Raw genomic sequence first — 20254 nt, 5'->3', positions numbered from 1 at the left:
TTATATATATATATATATATATAAAAACAAAAGCTCAGTGCAAATATTCTTGACATTATTTACTTGTGAATCTTCCCCTCATTAGTCGATGAGGATGGAATGGACTGTCTGGACAACGAGAGGCGACCGCACTTCCCGCAGTTCTCGTACTCGGCCAGCGGGCGAGAATGAACTGTCCATCACGGTGACATTGTCACAGCTGGTCTCTGAGGCCGCCAGCGTGGGACACGAAGACCCCGCAGCTTCGGACCAACCCAGACTTGAAGGATTTTTGCCCTTTTCTCCTCCATTCCTTCTCTTCAGTCTGCTTCTTACTTTATTTATTTGTTCCTCTCTCTCTCTCTCTCTCTCTCTTTCTCTCTCTCTCTCTCTTGTTGTGAATCTCTTCAGAGGTCAAAACCTCGAGGCAAAATTAGAGTTCACTCCTGCACTCTAAACTGCGACGCACACGATCGGTTGACTTTTTTTTTAACGACCCTTTAACGACGGGAGCTTCACCGGCCCCCTGCTGTGCTTTGACACCTGTTGCTCTAAAAAAAAAAAAAAGAAGCCCAAACTACTCTAAGATCTTAGCCGGCGCAGCTTTCAGGTAGTGTTCGTATCTGCGATACTGCGCTTTCAGTTGTTGGAACCCAAACTGCCATGGCGGGTCGTTAACTCAGGCTTTCGCGAACACAAACTCGGAGACACGTTTGTGTCTCGCGACACGTCGTCGCTTCGGTGATTCCGGGACGGGCTGAGCAGCGTGGGGGGCCCCCACACACTCCCTCCCTCATGTCGTCAAGCAGGATTTGACTCAGGTGCTGCTCAGCGCAAGTGATGTTGTTGCTGCTATTTCAACTACAACCACAACGACTACAGGTACCGCTCTTCTTCTACTGCTACTACTGAAATCCGGTGCTACACCTCCAGCTAACCGTTACCAAGGCGACAGCTAAACGCCCCAAGCTATGCTCGTCCAGCTGCTACCTTTTACTCTGCTGCTCTTAAATGTCATCAACCGATGATCACCATGGGTTTTTCCGTTTCTCGCAACTCAAAGCACAGCAGTCCAGGCAGATGAAGCTCCGGCTAATACAGTTAGCTTTACTGCGTCATCAACAATGCAGCGGAAATGCAAGAAGAAGTGAAAGTTGGAGAAAATCAGCTGGTTTGAATGTGTTCCCCTTCCCAACTGAAGTTTTTTTTTTTTTCTTTATCTTTTTTCTTTTATTTGAATTTACCTTAAATTTCCAAAAAGGGAAAAGCTTAACTGAAACGGTACTTTCTCAGCTTTACTGTGACTCGCGGTTATCACGGCTTTGGGATCCACACGGCTGTACCTCTTAGCGGTGAATCCGGAATGTCAGATATAGGAAAGGGACTGTTATTAGAGTGGGGGGGGGATGCAATATTAATAATGATTTATAATGTGATCACTTATGATGTAGTGAGGTAACAGCTTAGCTACTGTTTTCTGCGGATTTTAAAACGACACGGTCTGTGAGGAAGTAAACAGAAGCAGATGTGAGTTTACAAGAATCACAGCAGTTGCTATAATATACATATGTTCTATTTATTGCGCTACACATTGGTTTTATATTAACCTTTTTTATTGTTATTACATGATTAAAAGTATATTGTTGTTTCTTAAGATTGAGAGAAATATTGCACCTCAAGAAACAAAAATGGCTCAAGAATGTCGGAGGGAAAGCAGAAAGCCTTCCTGCTCCATTTCTTTTTTTTTATTTTATTTTATTTTAGGTTTTGTGTTGTTCTGTGACCAAAATGTGACGGCCAGAGGAGACGGCACACGCTGAAGACGGTTTATCGGTTTCACGTTGTCACCTGAATGTCCCTGATTTTTAATGTTAGACGTGTGTTTGGTGACGGCCGAGGAGGCGTTCAGAGAGGAAGTGGATCAAAGGGAGAATGAGGAAGGCTCTAAATTCAGATTGTGAAGGGTGATGTGTAAGTGCGTCGAGAAAAGAGAAGAACGAGTTTAGTCTGTCTCTACCTAATATCATTAGGTAGAGATTCACAGAGAAGTCGGCGTATGACTGAAAACAGGCGGTTTTCAGATTCTTTCCAGTCAGTGAATGCATCGCTTGTTAACAGTAACACTCTTCCTGTGGAAGTTGTTACGGAAAGAAGACTCATAACTGGCTGTTTTCAGGACAGGAGAAACATTTAAAGGAAATCAGAGGAAGTGTGTGAGATGTTTTAAGCTGTGTGAATGAAACGGTAGGTTCTATGGCGGTTCAGTCCTGTTGCTAATGACTTTAAAAGTCTCAAAACATCCAGAATGTGAATATTCATTCAGTGTTTAGAAGTAGGGTAGGTTTCCAACATTCACTTCTGTTTGTTGATGATCTGGTTAAGGAATTCAGATGTTATTACACTAACAACAGAAACTCAATGGCTCAGCCCGTCACCTTTAAATCTACAGATTGTGCTTCTGAAACTGGTCCGTTGTGATTTGTTTTGGAGTTCAATATCATGGCCTTCTCATTATGTTATTCATTACTTGCTCCTTTGTTATGGGAAATGTATCATTTAACAAGATGATTTGGCTTAAAAACAGATTATAATAGCCTAACATGCTGTCAGTAACCATGAAGTGTAAATTACATTAGGATTTATGTTATGGTTTAATTTACAAACCATAACAGTGTTGACTGTTAGTCATCCTTCTCTTAGGAGCAGATTGTTTTATAAATGCTAACTGGGCTAATTAGCATTAGCTAACGACAGTAAATATTTCAAACCCCGCCAAAGACGAATTGTTTTGTCTGAATCTGAAATCGGCCACAAACCTCTGACCGGTGCACCTCTACCTGAATGTCGATGACAAACCGACCCCTGACCCTTGACCCCTTCGGCCCGGGCCGTCTCCTCCGGTCTGGACTCTGTGTGTTTGCGGTTGTTGCGTCGTCATGTCCTCCAGACCGACAAGGTTTTAGAAATTCCCCTGGATTTCTCTGTCTCCAAACGCTGTTGGGGAAGCCTGATGGTTTCACTTCATTCACAAGGTCAAAAACTTCTGAGTCTAAAAGAGAGAAGAAGAAGAAAAAAAATCAAAGACAACCTGTTGTGTTTTTAGCATCTGGCTTACACACACCGAGTGTATCAGGGGAGTTGCTCTGAGGCAGAGAACACGTTATTCCAATATATTTATTATTTGAATGTCTTTGGATAACTTGAATTTGTTTTCTATTTAATTTATTTGTTGTCTGTTTGTTTGTTTGTTTTGGGCCTTTAGCAGTAAGGCGAGGTTGTAGTCATGTTTTTTTTTTTTGTTATAAAAATAAATGTTTTCTTTTTTTCTTTGCTTAAAGGTACGTCTTACACACAACCTTACCTGTTTTCCTGCTGCTCTTAAGTCCATATGCTTTACTGTTGCACTACCATTAAACTGCAAATAGCTAGCAAACCCGCTTTATGGCAGAAAGTTCAAAAAGGAAAAGAAGCAAAAAAAAAAAAAAAAGAATAAATAAAAAATGGACGGCGCTGGCCTGCATGCTGTAGTTCTCCTCCGTCCATCAGCCCCGAGTCAAAATGGCGCTCTGAACTCCGATGAAAAATACTCGTGTGTGTGTGATCGACGCGGCCTGTCTGGTAGCCGGGAAAAGTCCAAATCCCACCCAGCTGGCACCCCTGACAGGCTCAAGGAAGCGCTCTCAAGTATTTGGAAGGATTTCAGCTTTGACTTGACTCAGGTCGGCGAGCAGCTGAGGAGTTCTAGCTGTGTGCGAACATGTTAACGCCAAAAACCATTAGGAAAAAAAAAAAAAGAAACAACGACCAGAGTTCATGAAAATACGGCTTTGTAGCTTTGAACACAGCACTTTTCGCATCCCATCACTTTTGATACGATTCAGAGGAATTTGATTCAGCCCTGCTTTAAAGCAAGATTTTTAGCTTTTTTTATGTTTTTAAAGAAAATAAACGACGATTTTTAACTAATAAACAAATCTCCAGATACAACCATTTGGCTTTGACGCGGCTCTGATGTCCAGATTTGACAGACGTGGCTGAATGCAGCAAGTCGGCCGGCGGTGAGGCAGTTTAGAAACCCAAACGTTGGTCGTTAATTGCACTGAAAAGTTTTTCTTCCTGTAAGCCTCCAACTCTCAGTGTTTGGGTGGATTCTGGGGTCAGGCGCGAAGAACTTGACTTGAGATGATGAAGAGTATTATCGATATTAATCAGTGGGGGGGGGAGGGATTCCCCCTTACCGTGGCAGACGTCTCAGAAAGCCAGTTTCTGCTTCCTCACAGCTTTACCGGATCCCTCACCACCATCACATCATCATCATCGAACCAAACGGCGTGTGAAATCCGGGACGCCGCGCTGCCGGCGGTCCGTCCGAAAGCTGCTGCTGTTTGTACCTTCCGTCTCCCAACGCCACCGCTCCGACTCCCGTTGCGTCTCGGCTGCTCTGCGTTCAATCTCGTTTCGTTGACGTCGGCTAAAAATGCACCCGATGCTCGCCGCGCCGCTGCCAAACAGGAAGCGGGCTCGTGTTTGAAACGGATTGAACCGAAGAGACGAGACTTCCTTTCTGCAGCAGATTCCTCCCCCCGGTTTACCTCTGTCAACCTGATTATTAACAGCATGAGAGTCATCTATTGAGTTTAGAAACAGCAAACATGTATAAGTACTTCAGCGCCATGTCCATTACACGCTGTAGCTGAACAGTAGTGAGAGGGAAGGCCGAGTTTCCGAGACAGGAAATGACAGCAGAGCGGATTCAAGCAGCCTTTCTGTCCTTCATGCCGTCAGGTTGCCGTGGTTTGGGCCTGAGAGGCCACAAGGATGTGAGAACAACACATTACCATCAACATGGAGCTGTTTTTTATTATTATTATTATTTTGTACATCCTTAGTATTTTTACACATAAGATGTATCGGATAGGGATGCACATTATTTTCCTTCTTACAGACGGCTTCAATAAAGCACTATGTCAATCTGCTGAGCTGTGGTGAATTTCTTTCATTTGTCTTTAATGGGTGGGTGTTTTATTTTCTGTGCCCTCTTATCAAACGAGTGTAGGGGAATTGAATTCTATCTTTTAAGTGCAAAATTGAATTATACACAACTTTTGCAGTTTGGTTTATTTTTGTAAATCTTTACTTCCTGGTGTTAAGTCTCTCAAAACTTGATGTTTTCTCGTCAGAGCTACAAATTTGCATATGTGCTATTGCCAAACAGGTCTGAAAGAACAAGGGAGCTTTTAATGTCTGAAACTAACATTTAAGAGGGGGAAACTTTTAGACTGCTCGTAAATTATTGTATATGATGAGGCCTGAATGTAATCTCATTTATTTAAAAAAATTGACAAAAATATGCTTTTGTCAGTCCAAGAGTGCTACAAGATTTTTTTTTATTTGTACCTTTCTTTTACATTTATAAAGTCCCATAACTCCATATTTGACAATGTAATCAACAATTCTCCACTTAAATACAAAAGCCAACAAATTTCAATAAAAAATTTCATGAGCAAAAGAATATTTCCAGTTGTATGAAGTAAAAAAATATATACATATAAAAAACATGGTTCATCAGTATCACATGTTTCAGATAATTGTTTGACTGCAGAGTATATGACATGACATATACGCTACAAAGTCCTCAGTAAATGCATCTCACCTTTAGAGAGGATCTTTGCATGGGGAGGAGTTGGCTAATGCTAGCTCCCCTCTGTTTTGAAACGACTGATAATTCAGCTCATGTTTTCTGGGAGTTGCAGTGAAATAAATGTAGATTAAACATAAACAAATGTGTTTCTCATTTAGAAATACAGACATCACTTTTATGAACTACTGGATTAGCGGCCACTGTCCATCATTATGCTTTTTGTCTCTAATCTGTTTTTTGCTGTGAACACCATTGTAACACCGTTGTGCTTTTACAGCGCAAAAGCAAACATTGAAGGGAAATTTTGACTGACAAATTCTGAGATTGTTTGCAGTAGAAACAATATTTGATAAATTTCACAGGTCAACAGGATAACCCAAACTCCCATAAACACGATAAGAAAAGCAAATCAAGTCATTTTAAAAGTGTTGCTTTGGGTTTTATTAATGTTGAGCACTCATTGGTAACACTTTATTTGAAGGGGGGTGAATAAGACTGACATGACACTGTCATAAACATGACATAACATGTCATGAACATGAATAAGCCTTCATGAATATTTATGACTGTCATAAAGCGTCATTTGGTAAATTATGACACTTAATACAAAGTTGACATTATTCAAAATGTCTTTGTTATGACAACTTGACATTAACCAAGAAATCATTACTGTTTAAACTTCACCTTTAATAACATAAAGATACCTAATTTCTAAAGTGCAATCAGTAATACTTTTATAACAAATTTATATCAGTAATGATTTCTTGGTTAATGTCAAGTTGTCATAACAAGGACATTTTGAATAAAGTCAACTTTGTATTAAAAGTGTCATAATTTACCGAATGACGCTTTATGACAACAGTCATAAATATTAATGAAGGCTTATTCATGTTCATCACAGGTGTTTATGACAGGGTCATGTCAGTCTTATTCACCCCCCTTCAAATAAAGTGTTACCTAGTCCTTGATACCTCACAACTTAAACACATCATTCACAGTAAAAGTTACATAAAATACATTCTGATGGGGAATAGAGTAGAAAAACTGTCCTTTCCAAAAGTCTGAAGAAGAGCCAGGACAAATGTGCTCATGTGCTCACTGTTTCATTTCGTCTCAGATTGGGTAACTAGAAAGATAAAAAAAACAAAAACAATGATTAACACCAACATACTGTGTGTGTGTGAACAGCTCATCAGGTAATGATGCAAAGTAGAATAAAGAAAACTTCCACAAATCCACAACCAGATAGTTCATTAGTTTAAACGTGGCATAAAAAACCCCCAACACAACACTTTGACTTCTTCCCTTAGAGTGAAGTCGACTCCAGATTTATTTAATTAGTGATCAGTTTGTCATGTGTATGTGTGTGTTCATACCTCGATGCGTAGGTTCTGCATCTCCTCACTAAGCGCGTTTCTTTCCTGCATCAGCTGGCTCTGTTTGGCCAGAAGCTCACACACCTGCTGGGCGCTGCTCTGACAGTGTCGGTCCAACTGCTGCAACCTGCAACACACACACACACACAGAGTATGACTTTCTATCTTCACAAAGACTTAGCACTGACTTCCATTTACACAGCCTAAAACCCTACATCTTAGGGCTCTAACCCATAACCCTAAAGCAGCACTTCCACAGGCTTTGGACTCCATCAGAAGCAGTGGATCCTCACTGTAGTATTTGGGCCTTACACGGTAAGAAATGCTAAAACACACACACACACACACACGGGCTGACTGGAAGAGCAGGGGAATAACCGGCTCTCCTGGCGAATATAAAACCAAATGTTGTAAATATTGAAACGGAGCTGGATCCACAAAGAGCTTCTAATTTCACTGGACTTTGTGTTGATCAAACAAACAACACTGCTGACGAGGAGATGACGGCACCGTGGTGGAAAGAGGAAATGTGGGCCAGATGTGTTTGAGACGGAGGAGGTGAACATCAAGACTAGTCAGATGGATCGTCATCGTATGATGGAGCTAATGGAGGATTTCATGTAAAGAAAGCATCTTTTAGCAGGAGTTGATCGATGATCTTAGGAAAAGGAAACATTAGTGATGTACATGAGGCAATTAGATAAAAAACTAATTATCTCAGTTCAACTTACTTCAGATGATGAGAATACCTTCTACGATTCAGGATAAATATTTTGATCAAACCGAAAGCTCTGGGATTGTGTGAAGAGGTGAAAGGTGAGCAGTTTGCATGAGACTCGCCACCAAGGAAAAGAAGTGCTGGAGGAATCAAAACGAAGAAGAAGAAGAATCCGCTAAGAGTGGAAGATGTTTGTAGTAAAATAAAAAAACATTTTCTGAAAGGTTAAAAAAACTAAGCTGCTAAAGTTGACAAACCTTTGTTGTTAGGGAACTGAGAAAGAATAAAAGAACAAAGTGATAATTTAGTTCAGAGGTTTTAAAACTTTACGATCCAATTAGCCGTTTTTTACCCTCAGCTCAGCTGAAGGAAAACAAAACAAAAGCTTGTTGAAAGTCACAAATGTTACATTGCTTTTTGAAAGGAGGCTTTTTCTTGTTTTTGAGGACTATCTACTGTTGGACATTTTGAGTAACCAACATTGTATTCATATTTTCAGGTTTTATAATAAAAATATAAAATTTTTGCAAAAATGTGACAAAAAAAAAAAAAGCACATTATTTCCAACCCCTAAAACGAAACGGCGAGTGAAACGGTTCAAGCTGAAAGTCTAAGAAGCAAGCAGATATTTTGAATAAAATATGATGGGCTCATAGTAAGACAGAAGCTGCTACAGCAAACAAAATATGAATATTACTACAGATGTCCAATGCTTGCATATATGAACTTTTATTTCAAAACTGTTTTATTAGTCATCTATTAAGTCTTCCGGTCCAAAATGCATTTTTTTTTTTTTTTTACAAAGAGAGCTGGAGGAATGTGTGTAGTTTCACCAAAACATCCCAATTAGTGCGTCCCCTCTGACAGCAGCTCCTGCAGACAATGAACCCTTTCACTGCTCACTGGGATTAGAGTGTGTGCGTGTGTGTGTGTGCATGTGTGTGTGTGTCTTTCAGCTGTGGCTGAAGGGCAAGGCTGGAAAAATAATGTATTTGGGGAAAGAATCTTCCTGAACATTTCCCACCAGCAGCTCAGTGTTGAAGTCAGTCAGTCAGTCAGTCAGTCAGTCAGTCAGTCAGTCAGTCAGTCAGTCAGTCAGTCAGTCAGTCAGTCAGTCCCATTTATAAAGAATCGATGAACACACTTCCTTATAAAGAGACAGGGAAGCCCTCAGCTGGCCAAGCTCACCCAGAGGTAAGAAAAACATTTACCACCCCTACATTTTTCTTATGATGGTCATTAAAAAGGCTAAATGACTCATATTCACAACAATATTTACTATTGAACAGGTTATAGGAGAGGTTAATGGGCTATACAAAACACCATTCATTTTTTTGCACAATATTCTTACGTAATTCTTAGATAATGAGATTTCAGTCTGGTCAATTCTGTCACTTTAAATCCAAATATGCCGTTTCTGGTCACTTCTCCCTACTCCCCCCAACTCTCTGTTTACGCTCACAGGTGAAAAAGGCTGCAAACAGGTGTGCAATTATACAACTGTACACCTTTGAAAAGCATAAGTGGTGCCTTCTGCACAACCAACAAGAATGCAGTAAGTTGTTTCTGGTTTTACCGCATGCAGAGGTAAAACCAGCTGCTGTCCAAAAGCGCTAGAGCTCCGCTTTGGTTGCTAGCTGCCTGCTGATTATGACTCAACATTACGAAGGTTTTTGAAACAGCTTGTTTTCCAGACACCAAAAAACAAAAAATCATTAACTTGTTGCCAGAAAACAACTGTTTATTTATTATTATTATTATTATTATTATTATTATTATTATTATTATTATTATTATGTAGGTGTTTAGCTGTTTTCAGAATCAGTAGAGAATCAAATGGTAGTACAAAAGCTGAATCTTGTATAACGCATCCCCTTTAAAGAACGGAAGCCAAGCCATCTACTGCTTCAGGTTCAAATGGCAGCAGCCAGGAAGATGGTTAGCTACGGAGGAGGAAGAGGAGGATGATGAGGGTTTTGGGCTTGGGGCAAGCGGCCCTACCCTGCTGGTCATGTTGGCAGCGGCTGGCCCGCCTCCCTGCCTCGGTGTGACAGACGGAGGAGGCGAACATCCCAACTCTGCTACACAATCTGCTCCCTGCTCCCCCTCCCTCACCAGGCCCTGCATGCTCTCCACTTTAATCCTCCTCTACCTCTTCATTTGGAGACCCCGACACACACACATCTTCTTCAGCATCATCCTCCTTACACACTCTCAGCGTTAACCTGCCCTCCGCCTGAGGGAGTGTTTTATCCCAGACCTGCGGCTCTGTCCGGTTCCTGGTGGCCGAGGGCGGCGACCCTCCTCCCCGCCTGGCGCTCCTGCAGCCGGCTTCCAAGCTGTCCTGACCAGCCGCCCCCTCGCTCCTTCCTCCCACTCTGCCTCTCCCTCCTACGCCACTGCACAGCACGACCTCACACAACCATCATGCACACACACGCACACACGGAAAGAGTCCAAAGCAGCGATGTTCTGCTCACGAAGAGCGGCAGACATCAGCCTAAAGGTCAGAAACAGAGCCTGTTGTTCTGTAAAGGTTTGATGAGGGAAGTGTTGAGAATGTTCCGACTGCAGGCCTTCAGCTCCACACCACCAAGCTAATCTGAGTCACACACACGCGCACACACACACACACACAGAGAAAATGTCAGTCCTTATCCAGTTACAGCTTCCCCTTACCGAAGCACAGAAATCCACCCGACGCTGCCAGTCGATCAAAGAGAAACTTCCAGAAGCTCGTTGCGGAGAATTTGTCGCGACGAGTGGCGGGATGTAAAATCCGCTCTGGGTTTGTGACACGGTGAGAGATGCATGAAAACGTTTCGCCAAGACAAGTTTTACACTTTGTCTTCTGCTGGAGATAAATGTGACACTGCAACAAAGGATTTATTGTCAGTCTGGGAAGTCATTCCTCCGAAGTGAACCAGACGACATCCTGCCAAGACAAACAGAACCAGAATCTGCCGTCGCCGAGGATCACAGTGCGACTTCTTCTTCTGGTTTTATGCAGAAGATTTTCAGCTGTAAGGAGTCTGATCAGCCCCTCAATACAGGCAGACGCAGCATTACCACACACAAGTGCCATTATTTACCCAATAGTTCAAATTATACGTCACGACAACAGTCATAAACATTCATGAAGACTCCTTCATGCTCATGACAGATGTTATGTCATGCATATGACGGCATCGTGTCAGTCTTACACACTGACCTTCAAATGTATTCATCGTCTTTTTGTAAAAATTGTATACGTCCCTGGATCGTAAAGGTTGCAGACCCCTGGTCTATCTCATGAAACCCCAATAAGAACACTTTGAGGTAACGTGACACAATGTGAACATGGCTGTGTAAAAGGCCGGTAGGCTCCGTCTCAGCCCAGCCAGTAAATCAGTCGGTCAGGTCGTGGCCTGAGATGTTTAAACCGGCCGCAGGTTGTAAGCTGAAGGTTTATGTAATGCGGTGAGTAAAAGCTGTGACCCGGCTACGCAGACGACAAAACGCGCCGTGTTTGTCGGAGCGGAGAGATGCCAACCTCTGGCCTCACTCTAATCCACCTCATCTCACCTTCGTGCTCTGCCCCCGAGAGGCAAGGCGAGCGTGTATGTGTGTGTGCGCGCGCGTATGATTAAAGTAGCGCTCCTTCCAGCCGCTAAAGCAGCAAATCCAATAACTGGCCTCCATCGACTGGCACACTCTTTAATTAGGGCTTAATACAGCCTAATGCGCAGACACTGCCCCTCACTAATCCACATGCACGCACGCACACACACACACACACACACACACACACACACACACACACACACACACACACACACACACACACACACACACACACAGCTGGCTGCTGGGAAGTGAGAAGGAGGGCTGGAAGCTTGGAAGGATTTGCGGATTGACTGAGTTGACGGGGTCTGTGGACGGTGAAAGATGAGGGTTGACAATATGCGGTCTCAGAGACGGAGAGGCAGCGGTCTCCAGCCGTTGCCCTGCTGCTGTCTGCTGCCGGCCGGACAGCGGAGAGTTCGGGGTCACACGGGGAGAGCCTCCTTCCTGACCTGGGGAAACGACACCACCTGCTGGAGCCAACGATTCACTTCAATCTGCACTGAAATCAGTAGAAAAATCCTACCAGAAACGGCCTGCAAGGCCACGTTCACACAGCAGGTCTTGATGCTCAATTACAAAAAAAAAAAAAAAAATTTTTTTATAAAATCCGATTTTTTTTTTGCACGGTTGCTCATACTAATTAAACCCGACCGCAATGAGACTTTTGTGTGTGAACGGATTTAAGACCCCAAAGTGAACAGTATTCACGTCTCACATCAATGACATAAAAGCTGGATAAAATGTGACTGCAGACATTTTGCAAACAACCAGATTCGTATCCGACTTACTACCACATTGGCACAGATCAGATTTTTTTTTGCAGAGCGGAAAGATTGGACCGTACAGACTGCGGTGAAAAAGACGGATATAGGTCGCGTTTGGGCCAAAAAAATAAACAAAGAAAAAAAGCGGTTTTGGGTTGCGTTCGCCTGCTGTTTGAGCGTAGCCCAAGTGTGTGTTTAGCTCTCCAGCAGATATGGAGAAGGAAGTTTTGCTGGGAGGCACTTTGCAGTAATTTCCCCTGACGGCCCAATAATCAAACTCTGCACCTCCAACCGCAGCGCTCTCTATTGACTGCTGCAACCGAGGAGCTTAATTACATCACACAAACACACAGACCTACCTCTCTGTGGCGTGTATCAGTCATAGCCCACAGCTAGAGTCTGAACTCTGTTGTGTTTGTTTGTCTGTTTGCATATTTATTTACAGGTGGGAGCATATGTCCTGCAGGCACGGTCTGAAGGGAAAGTGCTAACGCCACGTCGGAGAAACACTGATCCAGAAGATCTGCGAGCAGCGTTCAGGTCTGTCACTCAGCAGCTCCATGTGAGCGGCTGGCTGCTTTTACAGCAACACTCATCCGACTCATAAGTAAGACGGCAGGTCAACCGGGGAGACGATATAAACATCGAGTCAAAGGAGGTTTTGTAACCATAAAATTAAAGACTAAATCATTTCTAGGCCAGTATGAGATTCTAACTGCATGATAACCTTGACTACAAAAACCACTTTAGTATTTATGGAAGTACTGATATGAAAATTTGGGCCGATATTGAAATCCGATGTTTATATTGCTGTCTCGGAGAACCAATATCGCTACGCTTTTGACACCTTGAGGAGAAGAACCACGTCACTGCTTCCTTGTTTCAGTCAAACTCCCACAATCCTTTGCTGCATCACTGTCACATGACCAAACAAATACCATGTGACCAACCTGCTCCACTTCCCCTCCAGAAACAAACAGCAGCAAGATGGAAATAAATATCGTCTGTTAATGTTGGTGCAGTTCGATTTATCGGACCAATACAGACGTAGACGTTTTTTAAAAAATGACTAATATCGGTCAATATCCATGTTAGTGGCATGTCCATACTCAATAGTATCACAGCATTTACACAAAAAGCTGTTTGAAATCACATAATACTGCTTAAATTAAATAGAAAGGCTACAATTATCTGTAAATCGTGTATTAATAATTTGTAGAAACATTATTGCAATATTAACTTATTATTTCATGCTCACACGCAGACTTAAAGAAACGATTAGAACAGCAATCAGTTTTTAAGTCGAGTACAGAATACATTTGCTGCTTTGCTCTTTTCAGAGTAACACATACAATTAGCTTAATTAGCCAGGTTTTCTGCTCCGGTAGAGCCTCCAGTCAGCTGCTTAACAAGATCGTAATGTGTAGCTTGCTAGTTGTTGTTTTAGCGATAAGAGCGATGAGTTATGGTTTTCACACTATGTCTGTCTGCACTTTGTTGCAGCTGGAAATATTTCTGACCAGCCAAATTAGTTTCTTATGTAACTACAGGAACAATGGAGTCACCTGATTTCAGCCAGTCATTCTGACAATTTATTTCTATTCTGATTTAAATGGCGTTAAGATAGAGGGATGCCAACATAGAAAACGTCAAGAGGTTTTAAAATGCAACACAAACACAAGGCAGTTTATTAAAACCTTGGTACATCACTTCCAACTGGCATGTGCCTGTAGTGTAGTGGAAATGTTCAGCAATAGGTGAGGGAGGGGAATGGTTCATAGTCACAATCTGTGGCATTTCATCAGAAAACTCGAGCGTCTGAAACCGTGACTTTCTGCCGCCTGGACACTGGTGACCCAGACTGGTTCTGGGTCTGAACAAGATGTGCAACAAGACACACGGGGCGCTCCACCTTAAGCTTGGGTACAGGGAAGATTAGCAATGAAACGGAAATCAGGTGTAAAACTGAAGCACAGCCTCGTTAAGCAGCAGATATTTGACGTAGTGAAGCTCCATGTCCGTTTGTTTGAGGGGCCTAATTGTCCAGAGGGGGTGAAGAACGCAGGCAGACGTCTTCAATTCGCCTGGTTACAGAAACGCTGCCAGAGGCCTGACGGCTACAGCTGACACACACACGCGGGCGCACACACACACACATCAACGTTTCACCCAAACTCAGACCCACCACCCTCACACCCCAGCATTCGAGCAAAATCTTGGCTGGCACACAACTGTACACCATGAGTGTGTGTGTTTGCCTGTAGGCCATGCCCCTCGTCTTCTCCACCAACCTGTCACGCCAGTTGTTGCTCTCGCTAACATGCGCATTTGACACGAGAGCGCGATTGGTGACACCGAGGAGGATGAGGCTGCCACACACATCGTGCCTTTCTGCTCCCATTAAACGCAGCCCGTCACTTTCTAACATGCAAAATTATTCTTTACCACCCTTCCTGTCCTCTCCTCGTATATGAAAAAAAATAAACAAAACAATTATCTTAATGTTTAAAATTAGAATCCTAAAAGACAAACACAAACCGGGTCTTGTTTTTCATTTATTTCGCGGCTCCCAGCTGTTCTCCAGCTGTGCCAAACGCGCCGCTTTCGTACAGTTTTTGTTGCAGCTCTGACGCGCCAGATGTTAGTCACACATTAACATGTCAGCCCATCTGAAATTGTTTAACGTGTTAATATAAAGTCTTCTAAAAATAAAGAAATAATAATAATAATTTAAAAAAAAACACATTTCCCAGATGTAATATTTTTCATCTCCACTGTTGACGATATGTAGCTGGTTATTTTCAGTAAAATAAGACAATGAAATTCCACAATATTAAATTGAATTTTGTTTTGTTCAATCATAGTTCCTGACTAAGTCTGTAAACTGTATTACTTATTCGCCACTGTACAAACGAATGAGAACAAACATTTGCCTCATTTCTACCAGGCTGCAGTTACTCTAAAATGTTTCATTGTTGTAATAAAACAAAAGCATTACAAACAGGCGTCCGATGTGCTAGTTTGTTCTTTTAATTGAAGTAACTTTTATTATGTCATTTTGAGGATTTTGAGATGGAAATCTATAAAAAGCAGTTCACACAATAATCTTTTTAACTGGTTTATCGACGGTACGAAATATAAAAAAAATGTGTTGTGAACATGTTGCTCCATATATGTGAAACATCGACCTATAAAGCTGATTTTAACATGCAGGGTGATTTACATGTTGCTTAAAGAGAGAGAGAGAGAGGGAAAAAAAACAAAACAGGCGGGCCTCACAAACCTCCTGCTGCCGTGCTCCATTTACTGTTTCCCCATCATTTTGTCACACAATGTCTTATTCCTTTCATAATTTATTTTTATTCGGACTCCAACATTTAGACAGATTATTATATTGTAAAAAATAAAAATAAAAAAATACAATTTTCTATCATCAATAGCACAAAAAAAAAACTAGGAACACAAGATGATAAATGAAAGAAATTGTTTTCTTTTGGGTTTTTTTTATCCGTCTGGCCTGACAACCTGCTGCAGCCAGAAGCTCCTGTGTTTATTAACATTTCCAGGCAGGAGTTCAGCGTCGACCGACACGAGATCAAGCAGCGTGAAATAAAAACGCTCTTGGCTGGTACTTTTATTAAGCCTGATTGGAAAGTTTGAGGGATGAGAGATCTGACGACGGCGGCTCAGGCAGCCCTGGATGGGCTCAGACTTTGTTGATTTTTGCTGTATTGACAGAGGTGACCGACCTGCTGCAGGCGGCTGAATCTCCCCATTTAACGTCAAGGCTGCGAGGCCAGCTCGCTCCTTTTATGTCTCGTGTTTTAACATAAAAAGCGTTTCTGCTGATGTTTCTTTTCACTTCTTTCCTCCGACAGAGAGGACAGGTGTTACTGCCCCAAATATCCATTTATATTTATACAAAGTTGCCTCAGTGTCAGCGACTGGGGCTCTAGATGTGTCGCTATACGTGGTTAACGCTCCAGCTTGTGAGCCTCTGGCTACGGCCCGACATCTGAGCTGCAAATCTGTGCGTCTCCATGCGTGTATGCGTGTGTGTGTGTGAGCTGTAAAGCCACCGTTTGACAATGCTCTTTCAGCAGGCTGCCCTGCGGTCGCTCCTGGCTACAAAAGCCAGCTGGGCAGAGCGGAGATGGGAGAGATGAAAGAGGAAGACGACTGACCAGCGCCATCCAGAGGAAAGAACGCAAAGCATGTGAGAGACGCAGAGAGAGATGATGGGAAGTGAAGGTTTCTCTGTGCATCGGTGGATCACACCACTAGCAAAACATATACAAATTGGTAAATACAAATCTTTTTTTATTCTTGTTTTTTTCTCTCTGACAGACTGCAAAAATACAAAATCTTACAAAGTATTTTTGGTCTAGGTTCTAGTGCAAATATCTTAGACAAAACTAACTTACAAGTAACTTTTCAGAAAGAAATATGAGCTTGTTTTAAGTCAATAATTCCTTAATATTGATTAAAAATGACTAGTTACAAGAGAAATAATCTGACAATGAAACTAGTGCATTTTCATCAATATTTAGGAATCATTACTTGAATAAAAAGCTTCTGTTTCCTGCTGAAAAGTTACCTGTAAGTCAGTTTTCTCTTATTTCAAGTGTACTAAGATATTTTCATTACAAGCAAAATCAAAAATACTTAGTAAGATTTTGTGTTTTTGCAGTGTATTTCCTCCCACAGTCCAGACGGATGTTTAACATCCTTATGAAGGACATTAAATGCGTAATTAAAAATGCATTCAAATCTGATGCTATTTTCTAACCATTAACAGCTGAACAATCCCTCTCTAGATCATCTGCAGAGGTTTTAATTTGCAAAAAAATAAAAAGACAGCGTAAAAACATGCAATCTCTCAGAATGCAGCTGAGAAATGCACTTAAAAACGGTGACAGGAGTGCCGTTAATACTTGCGGCATAAAGGGAATCAGAACCAGCAGTAAAAAACGAAAAAAAAAAAACTGGGCCGCTTTTTTTGTCACTCTTTCATCATCCCTCTGTTTATCTGTACCTCTCTCGGATCACAAACGAAAGCTGCCCTGCTTTCTTCTGCTCGGCCGCTGCCAACTTCATTTGCAAATGAAAAGTTTTGCGAGGAGCGTCCTTTTGCTTCTGGGGGCATGGCAGCACACCGTGTGTTAGGGAGCGAGGAGGACAGGGAGGGGGAAGAGTGGGAATGAGGAGAGCAGCAGAACGGGTGTGTGTGTGTGTGTGTGTGTGTACGGCAGATGAAGCAGCCCTCGCCCGAGGCTCGCCGTCCGCCCGCGGTAGCAGCAAGCCTGTTCCTTCCTCCTTCGGCCCGCCGCGGCCATTTGTTCCATTAGCCGATCTGCTGGAGCCTCTGGTGCAAACACACGCACACATCCACAGGCGTGCATACTTCAACAACTGCTTGCACAGCTCCTGCCACACATGGCCCCTCCATCCCTCCGCCATCCCTTCCTCCCTCCCACTTTTTCCTCCAGACGTACGCACAATCCTTCTTGGTGGAGGCCATATGGCCAAGCGAAGCCTGTGGATCTGCAGGCACATCTGCGTATATGTTGCTGCTCTCCTTATAAGACCGCACCTCTACGCAACTCGACTCTGGCAAACACACTCTGCTGCCACTATGTGAGCTTAAATAACTGTTGGTCTGTCGGATAAGTGTGTGTGTGTGTGTATGACCCGAATGTGTACGTGCGTCGTGATAATTGGTGAAACAGCCTGTGAACAGCTGTGAGGTGAGGATAGGTTGCGAGGTGTTCGGTACAGAAGGACGAGGGGAGGAGGAGGAGGAGGAGAGAGGAAGAAAGTTGGAGTGCAGGAGAGAAGTGAGGAAGAGGAGGGCAGGCGCAGCTGAAGAACTGGATTTAGATCCGAAATATGACAGAAAAATTGACACGAAGAGCAATCTGGAGCGAATATGTTTGTGGATGTAAATGAATCTGTTTCCACTCAGTTTTAACTTTTATCCCAGCAGATCATATCATGTAGAAATGTTCATCTTTCTGGAAATGGCTTCGCTGCACAATAATAGTGTAACTATTGTAGTATTTCTGGGGTAACGATGAAAAATATTTCATTTGAAAAACTCAAGGTACAAAAACAGCTCATCTGTGCAAAACAAGACAATCAACCTTTGCTTCTCTTCGGTAGTAGATGTGTCGAAGTTGTCATAATTTTAGCGTCACCAGTGAAACGGATGGACAAGACACAATAAGTTCATGTCACACAGTCGGGCTCTGAATATCTATATCTGTCCATTTGGATCAACTCTGTCCTGTTTTCCTGGATTTTTTTTATTTCCTGACAAGCTAAAACCCGAGAGGTGGAGACATTGTTTCAGAAAAATGTGGGTGCCAAATGATTATTTGATTATTTTACAAATATTTAATGTCTTTAAGACACACTCTCATTAGATTTGTCCAAGGCGATACCCGATTCCTGTTCTCTGCTAATGCTGATCTATTGGTGAACAACAATCGGCCATAAAATAAGAGAATAATATAACGTGGGTTCTGTGATCGATGAAGTGGTTTTGAATGCAATTTTGAAAATACATACATCAGAACATACGCACTAAACCTTTAACAGTTTTTTATGTGACTTCTTAGATTTAATGCATTTACTGAATTGAAAATCACCAGCTGATTTAAATCTGTTCTAGTTTTATGAACTGAAACCAGTATCAAAAACATCAATCTCATAAAAAAGTTCACTTCTGTTCCTGTACTTTAATATAAACTATCTACATTTAAACATCTCCAGTCACAGTGAATTAATCCTTTTGCAGCGTCTGGCTCTAACTCTCTCTTGCTGTCCTGCTAGAGCTCTTCCCCCCTCCCGTCCCCTTCATTTCCAACTTAAAAAAAAAAAAAAAAAAAAAAGAGGCAGCAACACAGAAATAGTGAATTAAATAATTAAGTGGCGCAGCAAAACATTGTGTGCTAAAACCCCTGTGTAGTTTGGCAATCAGCTTGCCCATGTAAAAATAAATCAAGCTGATTTTCCAAATGTTTTGTGCGTGGTGCGCTGTTGCCGCTCTTCGCAGCACAGATTGCAGGCCGATGGAGAGGCTGTGGGGAGGGGCGGGGCGCTGGATAGTGAACCCACTTACACCAGATTGTTAACACATACACCTTAACCCCCCGAACGGCACGGCAGGGGGTCCGCTGAGCAACCGGGGCCCGCAGGGAGCAGCGTACAATACTTGATGTATAGACCTGTACACTAACAGGAGGGAAGGAGAACCTGCGTTGCTGTTCAGCGCAAGCAAAGAACCATATGATGTTCCAGCTTATCGGCGAATATGTGAACAAACAGATGCGCTGAAAGAGATCTGAAAGTTCAGGGGCTTCAAAGTAAAAAGCGAGACTTCTGTAACAGTTCGACAGACACGGTAGAAGTACGTATTTTTTTGTTCATTCGGTTGCAAACAAAATATTTGTGGTTTTAAAAGGCGGCAGAATCCCATCTGCAAATAAAAGGAACAATAAAAAGCTTTCCCTCATCTCTGCTCTGCCTCCTAACAACAAATCAACAAAATCAAATCCAAACTACATGAATTTCCTGCTTAAACCAAACAAATTACTTTCCCTGCCCAACCCCAGCCCCTCCAAACACACACACACACACACACACACACACACACACACACACACACACACACANCACACACACACACACACACACACACACACACACACACACACACACACAGACCCACACACACGCACACACACACCTTAGGAAGCAGGAACGTGGTCAGCAGATCAGCAACTTGCTCCCAAACTGACCTCCGCTAGAGCTGAACTCTGGAGATTTTGAGCTACCAGGAGGATTCATCAACAAACTGAGTGTCAAAGCAGAAAATAAAACTTCATAAATGCCAAGAGTGATTATCGTGGTTCAGTTGGGAGAAGAGAGAAGTTTGGTGCCAACTTCCCAGCCAATCCCACTTTTGGCAGCCGGAATCCAACTCTGCTTACCCTCCTGAGAGCGTGCAATAGCTACTACCCATATGCACACAGGCGCGCACGCGGGCTCACGCGCACGGGCAGGAAAGAAATACCACCACAGCATATGCACGGAAATATACAGAAGATTCAAGCTCTGCAGCGCGTGACAACTTAAGATTGTTTTTCCCTTTTACACACACACACAC

General features: G+C 42.6%; 2 protein-coding genes across 2 annotated transcripts in view; one reads left to right on the top strand and one right to left on the bottom strand.

Annotated features, from left to right (window-relative positions):
• akt3a (v-akt murine thymoma viral oncogene homolog 3a) overlaps positions 1 to 4958 on the top strand; it is a 63834-nt gene extending 58876 nt beyond the window's left edge. The window contains exon 14 of the mRNA XM_008429170.2: positions 86 to 4958. Within this exon, the coding sequence (XP_008427392.1) occupies positions 86 to 171 (86 nt within the window). The 3' untranslated portion in view covers positions 172 to 4958. The remainder of the gene's footprint in view (positions 1 to 85) is intronic.
• Positions 4959 to 6505: 1547 nt separating this feature from the next.
• The window catches only part of sdccag8 (SHH signaling and ciliogenesis regulator sdccag8), a 49106-nt gene continuing 35357 nt past the window's right edge, over positions 6506 to 20254 (bottom strand). Inside the window, exons 17-18 of the mRNA XM_008429169.2 lie at positions 6997 to 7123; positions 6506 to 6746 (exon numbers count right to left, since the gene is read on the bottom strand). Of these exons, the coding sequence (XP_008427391.1) occupies positions 6708 to 6746; positions 6997 to 7123 (166 nt within the window). The 3' untranslated portion in view covers positions 6506 to 6707. The remainder of the gene's footprint in view (positions 6747 to 6996; positions 7124 to 20254) is intronic.

Source organism: Poecilia reticulata, linkage group LG15, assembly GCF_000633615.1.
Source record: "Poecilia reticulata strain Guanapo linkage group LG15, Guppy_female_1.0+MT, whole genome shotgun sequence".
Lineage (NCBI taxonomy): Eukaryota > Metazoa > Chordata > Actinopteri > Cyprinodontiformes > Poeciliidae > Poecilia > Poecilia reticulata.
This window is presented reverse-complemented; position numbering and strand designations above follow the sequence as displayed.